The following is a 12,216-nucleotide window of genomic DNA, read 5'->3' as shown; positions in this document are numbered from 1 at the left end:
CGTGGTCAGATGAGGCACCAACGGGCAGGGCCACATACATGTGGAAATCCATTCCAGCATCAGGACCACGAGGGCACGAACTTGAGGCCAGAGAGATGCCAAGGAAAACAGAGCTGCCCTTAGAGGATACCCAAAACCTTGCCTGTGGACAGAACAGGGGCATAAAAAGAACCCATGAGAGGAGGATTCTTGTCTTTGTTTTACATGGTTTGGCGTTTCTGCCTTCTTGTGAAAACTCTGACCACAACAGCCCCACATTCTCACAAAGTGACAAGCAGTTGATGGAAGACCCCACAGGCACCTGAGCTGCCCACCTTCTCCAGGCCAGCTCCCGGGGGTCTCACCCACACACAGCTCCACCGATACTGAGTTCACACATCCCCACTCGAAAACTCCAGCTTCCATCTCCGTCTGCAGCCCAGGCCTGCGGGTCCCACAGGCATGTCTCAGTTGATTCTTTAACTTGTTATCAACAACCAAACCTGCTCCTCTGCAGGACTCCCCACCTCAGAAAAGATCTCTCATTGGTGCGGTTGCTCCAGTACAATATTGGAGGAACAATAACTCTTCCAATCCATGAACACGATATCTTTCCATCTACTGTATCTTTTTCAAGTTCTTGCATCAATGTTTTATAGTTTTCAGTGTAGAGAGCTCTCACTTGCTTGGTTAAATTTATTCCTAAGTATTTTACTCTTTTTGGTGCTTTGGTAAATGGGATTTTTCTCTTAATTTCTTTTCCAGATAGCTTGTTGAGATTATGTGGAAACACAAGTGATTTCTGTATGTTGGCTTTGTAACCTGCAACTTTACTGAATTCTTTTATCCTAACAGTTTTTTGGTACAGTCTCGGGTTTTCTATATATAAAATCGTATCATCTGCAAACAGATTATTTGACTTCTTCCTTTCCAATGTGGATGCCTTTTGTTTCTTTTTCTCGTCTGGTTCCTCTTGTTAGGACTTCCAGCCTTACGCTGAATGTAAGTGGTACAAGTGGGGCACCTTTATCCTGTTTCTTAGAAGAAAAGCTTTCAGCATTTTACCGTTGAGTATGATGTTAACTGTGGGCTTGTCGTGTTTGGCTTTTATTATGTTGAGATATATTCTTTGTGTACTAATTGGCTGAGAGCTTTGATCGTGAAAGGTTGAATTTTATCCAGTGCCTTTTCTGTTTCTACTGAGATGATCATGTGATCTCTTTCATTCTGTTAATAAAAGTGAGGTGTAAAGTTAGATTGTTTGAGAGCTTTCTTTTTCCTTAATATAGGCATTTTTCTTTTTTTTTTTTCTTTTTTTTTTTTTTTTGAGAGAGTTTTGCTCTTGTTGCCCAGACTGGATTGCAATGGCGCAAGCTCAGCTCGCTGCAACCTCCACCTCCCAGATTCAAGTGATTCTCCTGCCTTAGCCTCCCAAGTAGCTGGGATTACAGATGCCCGCCACCATGCCTGGCAATTAGAAGAGACAGGGTTTCACCATGTTGGCCAGGCTGGTCTTGAACTCCTGACCTCAGGTGATCCACCCGCCTCAGCCTCCCAAAGTGCTGGGATTACAGCTGTGAGCTACCGCGCCTGACCAATATAGGCATTTTCTTTATAAAATTCACTCTTAGAACTGGTTTTGCTGAATCCCGTAAGTTTTAGTATTTATTTCCATTTTTGTTGCTCTCAAGATATTTTTGATTTCCCTTTTGATTTCTTCCTTGACCCAATGGTTGTTTAGGAATGCATTGTTAAATTTCCACATATTTGTGAATTTTCCAATTTTCCTCCTGTTACTGATTTCTAGTTTTGTATCATTACGGTCAGAAAAAATACTTGATAGGATTTCAATCTTACATTTGCTAAGACTTGATTTGTGGCCTAATATGATTTATCCTGGAGAATGCTGTGTACACGTGAGAAGAATGTGTATTCTGCTGCTGGTGGACAGAATGTTCTGCAGTCTGTTAAGTCCATTGGGTTTATATTGTTATTCAAGCCCACGGTTTCCTTATTGACTTTCTGTCTGGATGATGTATTCATTGTTGAAAGTGGGGTACTGAAGTCGCCTCCCATTATTGTATTGCTGTCTACTTCTCCCTTCAGTTCTGGTAATACTTGCATATTATATATTTAGGTGCTCCAGTGATGGTTGCATGTCTATTTATAACTGTTGTATATTCTTGATGGACCGACCCTTTTAACATAATGTGGTGACCTTCTTTATCTCTTGCTGCAGTTTTTCACATGATGTCAATTTTGTCTGAGGTAAGTCCAGCTGCCCCTGTTCTCTTTTGGTTTCCACTTGCATGGGACAGTTTTCCCATCCCTTCACTTTCAGCCTGTGCATGTGGTTAAAGCTGAAGGCCGACCCAGATTATCCTCACAGCCACCTGGCTCACAGCCCATCTCTCACCTCCCACCTTCAATCCATCATCACGATGGACGACCACCACTGTGAGCTTTCATTCACACAAATGGGACCCACTGGCTGCAAGACAGCAAGCCCCTTGCCTGGTCTGTAAGGTATTCATGGGACCCACGTTCTGGCCTCGGGGCTGGCCGCTTCCCTCACAACAGTGCTGAATTCCTGTGACAACACCGTGGTGTTTCCTCAACACACTCTGCTTGTTTGTGCCTCATCGACTGTCACAACCATAATCACAAACCCATTTCATGCCTACTATGAACTGAGTGTTACGCCAAGCACTTTACACATATTAGGACCCTTGGAAGTAGGTATTATTATTTCCAGGTTTCCAGATGACAAAACAAGCATCGAGGAGTTAGGAATGTGCCCGAGGTAACAGAGACACCCACAGCGGAGAGGAGATTTGCTCCATGTCGAACCCCCAAGCCCATGCTAGAAGCCATTACACACACTAGCTCCCTCCCACGTGCTCTTCTGTCCCATGAAATTCATTTCCCCCATCTCTGCCAAGACTCAATCCAAACACCAGCTCCCACAGGCCTGGCTCCTCCAGACCAACTGGGAGGCCTCATTATATATATATATACACACACACACACATATATATACACACACACATACACACACACACACATATATATACACACACCAACTGCAGTATTCTGGCAACTTGAAAGGTTGGCCCACTCAGTAGGGGTTTCAGGGAGCAAGACTCCTTTTTGCAATGCTGTATTCTCCACCCCTAGCACAGAGTAGATGCTCAATGGTTTGCTGAATGAATAAATGAATGAGGCTGGTTAAAAGTAAGTATAAAACCAAGATTGAAAAAATACTATCTGCTTGAAGAATGAAAATTAAGAGTTTATGGTGAATCATTTTAGACCTTGCTGGTCCAGGCAGAAAACTCTCATAGAAAAGAATAAGCACAAGCTGCCGCCCCCTGGCTGTCCTATAGGCGAGAGTCTCCTTACTTCCGAACGCCTCCTAGAGGGAAGACTTTTTCTCCGATCGTGGCCAGCACGATGTCCCAGTCGGACAGACTAAATTTGGGTATAATGATTTTTGCAGGTGGAATAAATAATCTTCCATTTGTAAAAACACTGTAAGGATAAAAAGAAAAGCATCTATTAATACGTTAAGTTTCAGGGGGAAACATTGAAAATTCAATATATATATAATTAAAGAACTGTAAAAACAATGGGATGCACTAAGCAGCCTCCAGTACTAGATATCATGCCCTATTGAGGACTTTATCAAGCTGTACAGAATGTCACAGAGCCTGGTGACAGATGTGTGTGTGTGTGTGTGTGTGTGTGTGTGTGTGTATACGGTTTTGTTGTAGATGAAAACCACAACAGTGGGCTACAGAAAGTGAAGGTGCCTTAAGGTTAACAGTGGTTGTGAAACCGGGAAAGTTCCCTTGTCCCCCTCGCAGAGCATGCGATGGGGGTGTGGCTCGCTTTTTCAGTGCCCCACTGCTCAAACTTCTAGGGGGCGCATACAGACCGGCAGGCTGTGGGGCTCCAACTCCACAGTTGTGACATTCTGGGCAGCTTGATAAAAATGTGGGCATTTTATAAAATCTAAAATGCCCAGATGAATAGAACATAACTCCACTTTTTATAAAACATGTCTCCCACTACTATAATGGGTAAAATGAAAGAAAATTGTGTCCATTTGGAAAACAGGCAGACAATTTTGCCTTAAATAATGTAGCTGCTTTCCCTTTCTCGTGAGCCGAGATCATCTCCCAAAGAAAATAACATGTATTCCTTTGAAAAGTTAATAGGAACCGCTTATTTCACTCCTGAGTTTTAAGGCAACTTCAGTATAATCTTAGGGGTGTTAGTTTATTGTTTCTATGTGTTGAGGGAGAGGAAGTGCTTAGAAGATTTTCAAAACCCATCACAAAGTCAGTAGTGTTCATGAGACTATGCCGTAATCAAAGACACATGCAACAGTTTCAATCTCTTGTAATTCCCATTAAAATAATGTAAAATACAAGATGTATTGTTTAAGTCTAAAAAGAATAAATGATATCCTTGATATCCTTTAACAATAAGTAAGCTCAACTTTGCAATTCTGGTTAATTTTTTTACATTATAATTTACTGTTACTGCCATTTTTTCTTTTTCCTTAAATGCAAATTACTTAGAATTTGAGAAATATCTCTCTTTAGAGTAAATATAAATCTTAATTGAATATGTTTGTCACAATAAAGAGAATCTATTTTCTCTGCTAAGGTTTTGTGGCAAAAGAGGCTTCCAATCAACCCAGAGTCCAACTTATTCCATATTTAAGATGCTGCCCACAAGAAGTCATAAAAAGAAATGTTCTATGCAAGTTGTATCAGAGTTTATCCATGTGCTATTACAATTACAATAAAGATTTGCTACAATGTTTTCAACTATTGGTTTTCCTAACTGGTTTAGGCTGCAAGTTTTTCTAAATATAGATTACTAAGAGGAATAAAATAATAAATGTTTAAACAAGGTCTTGCTATATTTTGTCTCGATTTTTAAGAAATTTAATTTATAGTCTTATCCTGAGTATTGAGAAACAGGCACACCAACCCACTGCTGATGCAGCTGAAAATCAGCACAGTCTTCTTGAAGAACACTTGGGCAAAATAGATCAATGTAATATAACGGATCAATAACCACTGACCCACTCATCCCACACCATGAAATCCACAGGAGAGTGGACAAAGATTTAGAGGTGAAGGTCTTTCTCACAGAATTATGTATGAAGTCAAAAATATAAAATGTCTAAGTATGGAAGACTGGTTAAATAAATTATGCCACAGCCACACCATAAAGTATACAGCCATTAAAATTTGTTTATGCAGAATTTATATCTACAGGGGAAAAAGGGTCAAATATAATTAATGTTGTAGACAAAAACCACAACAGTGGGCTACAGAAAGAGCACTAGGAGTGAAGGTACCTTAGGGTTAATAGTGGTTGTGAAACAGGAAAGTTCCCTTGTCCCCCTCGCAGAGCGTGCGATGGGATGTGGCTCGCTTCTACAGTGCCCCACTGCTCCAACCTCTAGAGGGGCATACAGACGGGCAGGCTGTGGGGCTCCGACCCCATGGCAGTGTCTAGGGGTAAACGTTTCCAGCTCCTGAAGCCCCAGGGTGGGGGGTGTTACAGGCTGCTCTTTCAGTTTAGCCGTAGGTGGCTTGTGTTAATCAGCTCAATTAGACCCCTGACTTGTGGCAAAGACAAAGGGCTTTGTATCCTGGGTTCTGGCCTTGGCGTACCAGAAGAATTGGACCATATGTGCACTTGGAGAATGAGTGCAAGGTTTCAATGAGTGCAAGTAGCTCTCAGCAGATGGGGGAGCCAAAAGGGAGATGGTTTTTCCCTGGAATCAGGCCTCTCAGCACCCCAACTTTCCTCCAACTGCCCCAGCCAAACTCCGTGCTGGTCTGCCTTTGGTGGCCTGCCGGTGTGCGGGTGCCTGTTCGTGTGTCCCTCTTGACGCACCACTTGTGTGTTCCTCCGCCGATGTGCTCCTCTCGACGTCCAGCCATTTCTGTCTCTGCCTTGCTAGGGTCTCGAGTTTTTATAGGCACAGGATGGGGGCATGGCAGGCCAGGGTGGTCTTGGGAAATGCAGCATTTGGGCAGGGAAACAAAAATGCCTGTCCTCATGCAGGTCCCCTGGGTAGAGCCCTAGTCAGGGACCACGCCCTACTCTCCCCAGCACTTCCCTTCCCCCTTCTGTATCGTTTAAAGGGGCCACACTCTTCCCTTCCCAGCACTTCTGTATCAGTTGTCTCTGAGGGATGGGATAACTGCAGATTTTTATTTTATTCTTTATGCTTGTCTAGATTTCCATTTTATTCTTTATGCTTTTCTAGATTTCCACATTTTTATAATAAGCCTGTAAATACAAAAACCTGTAAAATTTTTTGAATTTTTAAGATAAAGAGAAGAAACAATAATCTCTGATTTACAAACTGGGAAATGGCAAGTTCAGAGGGAGAAATGGACTTCACACATCTCTAAAAGTTTGCTGGTTGAGCTGAAGAATGAACCTAGACCAATATCACCATGCTGGGTTTGGGGCCCGTGTTGTTCAGGCAGAGATGATCCATCTTCCAGGTAGCTGAATGAACAACTCCATCTAAAACACCCAGAAAACAGTTTCCCTGAAAGTCTGTGGTAGGTTGTAGATGAGCACATATCAAATCCCATCACTGGTAAATAAACACTGGTACATGTGAATTTTTGAATACCTGATACTCATTTTTGAAAGCACAATTTATATATGCTGATAAAAAAAAAAAACATATCCAAGATAAATTGGGTGGTTACAAAAAAATGAAGGTACACAACAGTGCATGCAGTACACATATACCTATAAACGCCTGACCATGCACAGCGCATCCTAGGAAGAGACCAGAAACTGTGACGCTGGTTCCCTCTGGGAGAATCACTAGAGAACTAGTGATATAAACCAAGAGACTTTTTTTTTTTTTTCAGATAGACCAGTGGAAAAAAATTTATTGCCCTTGGAGTGGGATGCTGAATACATCTCATCATATAGGTCATCTCAATTTAATTTCATTATCTCTCCTCTTTCTTCACACTTTGAATTTTCCTCAACTCTCTGCCAACAAAAACTTGCAATCTGATAGAGAAGTTGCACATACAATTATCTGTAATATAAATCAAACCCTTTGACAAGGGAGTAAAAACAAACATTAATTCTCTTTTTACTTTACTTCAATCTCATTGCTCAAAATGAATATTCAAAAATCAGGCATTTATCCAATCTGCCATTAATGTGAAACACATTGATGTGAACTGTCGATGGTGCACCGAATTATTTATTTCTTAACAAATAGCATCAGTTCAAATGTAGATTTTACTACTTATCGACTTATTTTTCTAACAAATTAGCAGTATTGGCAGGCTGAAATTAATTTTATTTTTTAAATTTTTTATTTTGGGAGACTTACTTTAAATGTATATCTCTTAAAACTATATATTCACCATGGGCACGAGTCACTCTATTAAATAAGATGGTTTAAATAGAAACTCTGAAGAGAAGTTCAAAAGCCGTAAAATTACTTTGTCAATGCACCTGTTCCTGTATTGCTAATTAATTTTTAATAGTAAATGGGGGGGGAAATAAAATATTTTAAACATTTTAAATAGAAAATATTTCAGATTGTTTAAAATGGGAAGTAGCATATGGGTCCAGGAATGGGTTTTGGTCAGGTGGGTTGGCAATGACAGCTGCTCAGCACTGGCCGTGCACACTTTATAGAGTCGTCTCTAACCTTTCCAGCAAATCAGTAGAGCAAGTCCTGCTCCCTCGTGACACAGATGAAGAACCTGGGCCTCAGACAGGTTAAGGGGCTTCCCCAGGCCCCATGGAGGCCACATGGAGAACCGACGACCCAGCCCAGCTCCACCCGACCCTAATGCCCGCTGTGTTCCTTCCCCTGCATCCACTTCCCTCCACCCAGTTTTCTGTCTTCTCTGTTGAAAAGCAACGTAGAAGGCACCAGAAATGTGCTGCTTCGCTCTGAAATACATCGATGATGGCAGGTGGGAAGAAAGCCAGGGTCGTTTTTGTTTCTGTTGCCACGCTGTCTTCAAATAGCCATGACCCGCTGCAGTCGGGTAGTAAACGGGCCATGAGGACATTGTGACATCCTAGACTGGTCGCCTGCACCCTCCCCTCATCCTGGGGTGAAGGTCGCCTAATGCTTGCTCCCAAGAACCAGGTCAAGTTCCAAGCTGAGTTGAATTGAAAAGTTCTGCACATTTGAAATCAGAAGCCATGGTCTCCAGGGCTGATTCCAGAACTAAATAGCTGTATCACTGGACCTGTCATTCCCCCGACTGAACTGTGGGCTGTCTGAGGACAAGCCTGCATCTGAGTCTCTCGGTCTCCCCAGGGCCTGCCGCCTGGGGGTACTCAATCAATTCTGGATGGGCGGTGGCGAGGGGTACATGGATGAGATGGAGGCATCAGGGATCAAATGAACAGATGAAGGGCCTTACTGTCTTTTGGCCTCTATCTTCCATTTCCGAAACTGGAATAGGACTGCCTGCCTTATCTGCTCCACAGGCTTATAATGAAGGGAAAAGGAGGTTATGGGCATTCTGATTTGAAAAGGGTAATAAAGAGGCATTATTTTTAAAAACTAAGTTGTCATAATGGTTATTATTGTGTTTTTCTAAACTAAGATTTTGAGACAGCCTGAAAAACACTGGAGTGATTTAAGTAACAGTTCAGTCTAATCCTAAACTTTCTCATTGAGAACTGCAGAATTCGTGGCACGTAACAACCCCGTCCATTTGGAAAATACACAATGCACAATGCACTGCAATTAAAATCATCAGGAAAAAACCTGAAACATTTGACCCACAGCAAGCTCAGAAACCACCGGCTCTTGTGGGCCTGGACATCTGCTGGTTCGTGGGGAGAAACAGGTCAGCCCTCCAGCGGAGGAAAGAATTCCGAGTCCTCTGCCCGTCACAAAATCACTGCCTGCCCTGCAGGAGACAAACGTCCAATGCCCTTAACTGCCACTAAACTCAACAGGAGAAGTCACTCTGCCACCTGAACGGGGACTCCATCACACTTCTCATCGGTCCAGGGCAACGCATCCTACCCTTACGGTCTCCTCTTCTCCCTCTTCATTCCTCCGAGTCCCCCACCTTCACCAGGGCTGGGTTTTCATCCTGTGCCTCGTGACTTGCCTCTTTCTCAGCCTCAAAACAGTTCTGTGGGATCTCTTCAAGCAGCACAATTTCCTTCTCAGTCCTACCACCCTGTAAATCTGCTAGGAAGGGATCTTCTCCTGAATCGGGGTATTAGAATCCACGGTGTCCCCAGGGACTCCTTCCCGCTCATCTATATTCCCCAACACTGTGTCCGACTTCCCTAAGTTCCTCTGCTTCCCTCCACCTGGCACTCACTTAACCAAGGACTTCAATCAGCTGTTAGGCAGGATTCCTCCTTCTTTGTGGATAAGAAACTCCATGGATATTAGATGTATTTGAGATGCAGAACCCTGTAAGATAGAAATAGATCCTTCCGTGCCCCCCACAAGATTTGCAAACAATCATTTAAAACCAGAGGGACTTGAAAGGTATTGCCCTATATTTCCAGTCCATGCAACACTCGCATTCTGGCCACTAAAAAGCCAAATGGAAAAAAATGTATCAGCTGGTCCGAGATCTGAGATCTATAAAAAAATTGTCAAACCCAGGCTTTCTTTGGTGCCTAATGCTAACACTGTCCTGGCCGTGATCACTTCTAACACAGTATTTCACAGTCATCATCAATGTGTGCACTGCCTTTTTTAGAATTCCCTACCATGAGAATTCCCCAGGCTTGTCACCTTCACCTGGGAAAATGAACCATATTCCTGGACCGTTATGGCCCAAGGATTTACTGAGGGCTCTACCTACTTCTCACACACCCTAAGTGCAAATCTGAAGGAGGCAAAATTCCCAGGAAACTCGACCGTAATCTAACTGTGGATGACCTCCTCCTATGTTCTGAAAGTGATAACAGCTCCCTTCTGCACGGTGAATGCCTCCTTACGGCGTTAGCAAAAAGGGCCATGGAGTGGCTAGACGCAAAGTTCAGTTATCCTCTCCGTGTGGCTGGTATCTGAGCTATGATATCTTGGTCACAGGAAAAAACAATCTCTACAGACCAAGTTTCTAGTCTTCAACATTTTCCTTTCCTGGAAGCAAAAGAACAACTGGGCGTGGGGAAGTGGGGGTCCTGTGGGATGTGGTAGGATGTGGATGCCTAATTTCTCTCCAATTGCCTCCTCTCTTTAGGCCACGATGAGGGAGCCATCCCTCGACCCAGCAGTAAGAAACTCCCTATCTAAAGACACTTGTGAGAACCTGAAGAGCTCTCTGCTTTCACCCCCACCTTGAACTTCCCAATTACTCCCTGCCTTTGTCCTGCCTTGTGCATGAAGGAGAGGATCATGTCTTGGAGCCTTCTCCCCAAAACATAAAAACCTGGGTTGTGAGAGCTTCACCGAGCTCGGGTTGAGGCATGTCCCCTGCCTGTCACCCAGGGCTGCAACCACCAGTCTTGTCCAGGCTGCCTGTCTCACTTGCAACAGGGTCGCCTATTGGACACACACATTCCTCATCCCGTTCAGACCCTACAGACCCTGCTACTTAACGAGAACACAGCATTCCTCTGTGGCTAAACTTCTCTCTTATGAAATCTACTGCTTTCCCCCCCACGTAACCATACTACACCATCAAAGCCTTAACCCTGCCACTTGCTTCCTTTACCTATGGTTAGTTAGTGGATGTTAGTGACACCCGTGTCACTAACATGAGATGATTGTCTCATCCTAGATTAGATTCATCAGAAACCCCTCTGCCCCAAGTAGATCTCACTCTTTATGTCGATGGCTCCTATCTCTGGAGGGAGGATGGGCCCTTCCAGGCTGGATATGCCGTCACTAACCAGCACAAACCTCTTGGCCATCCAGCCCTGCCATGTGTTAAATCAGCCCAGGTGGCTGAATGAATCACTCTCACTCGGGCTTGCATGAAGACAGAAGGAATGATGGTGAAACATCTATGCTGACAGCCACCATGCCTTTGGGGCAGTGCCTGATGTGGGTGTGCCACAGAAATGGGGGATTTACGACAGCGGCCGGCACCCCAGTCAAACAGCAGACCTTCTGGAGGCACTGTTGTTACCCCAACAAACTGCTCTTATTAACACTGAGGGATGCAGCATAAAGAAATCAGATGAGACTTGGGAAAATAAGTGGGCTAATAAATATGCCAAACTAGGAGCCTCTTCCCCACCGCATGAGAAACCCACGTGGTTTCCAGGCCTTGGGACCACAGCCCTGGCTCGCACTCCAAGGTCCCGGGCCCCTGGTGGGATGATTCACCCTCTGCTACGGTCTGAATTCTGTGTCCCCTCAACCCCCAGTTCATGTTGAAACCAAATCCCCAATGTAAAAGCATTAAGAGGTGAGGCTTTAAAAGGTGATTTGATCATGAGGGAGCTTAGATTCATGAGTGGGATTAGCGCCCTCATAAAACAGACCTCAGTGAGCTTGTCTGCCCCGTCCATCATGTGAGGACACAGCACGAAGGCACATCTATGCAGCAGGGAGCACCCCTCGCCAGACACCAAACCCGCTGGCACCTCAATCTCGGACTTCCCGGCCTCCAGAACTGTGGGCAAAAAATTTCTGTTGTTTATAAATTACCCAGTCTCACATATCTTGTTATAGCAACCCAAACAGACACCTCCCTTGAAGGAAACAACTTCTTCAAGATGTCTCCCAAGGAAATAACACAGGAGATCCACACGGCCCACTCAAATCTATCACCAGAGTCATTGTTTGTGTTTACACCTGACTCCTCCCAGAAAGGTACAAATGCAGGACATGCTGGACAAACAATGGCTTGAACCCTTTAGCTTTTATCTGGACTGAGCAGCTGCCCCTCACTTCCTCTGCCAGAAACATACCCCTGGGAAAATTCTAAACATGGGCTGAGGAAGGGGAACAGCTTACCCTGGACCCTTCCTTCACTGTCAAATACACTTTATCCAATTACCAGAGGCCCAGCAGCCAGTACGTCCCCAGTGTGTCCCCACACTGATCTGTATGTTTTCTAAACGGTTGGAGGCTTTTCTGCTGCCAAAATGTCTCCACAATGTCAGTTGCCAACATTTTCCTGGAAGTAATCTATCCCACTTGGGGTATCCCCTCTGTAACTTCTAATGAAAGATCAAATTTCACTAGCAAAATTACATAAGCAATTATAAATACAA

The 12,216-nt window shown here is 44.0% G+C and overlaps 1 protein-coding gene across 9 annotated transcripts in view; it reads right to left on the bottom strand.

The window, feature by feature from the left end:
* Positions 1 to 12,216, bottom strand: part of DCDC2C (doublecortin domain containing 2C) — a 121,433-nt gene that overhangs the window by 76,815 nt on the left and 32,402 nt on the right. For all 9 annotated transcript variants that reach the window (XM_021924487.2, XM_021924482.2, XM_021924486.2 and 6 more), the window contains exon 4: positions 3,382 to 3,510. In XM_021924487.2, coding sequence (XP_021780179.2) covers positions 3,382 to 3,510 — 129 coding nt within the window. The remainder of the gene's footprint in view (positions 1 to 3,381; positions 3,511 to 12,216) is intronic.

Source organism: Papio anubis, chromosome 14, assembly GCF_008728515.1.
Source record: "Papio anubis isolate 15944 chromosome 14, Panubis1.0, whole genome shotgun sequence".
Lineage (NCBI taxonomy): Eukaryota > Metazoa > Chordata > Mammalia > Primates > Cercopithecidae > Papio > Papio anubis.
This window is presented reverse-complemented; position numbering and strand designations above follow the sequence as displayed.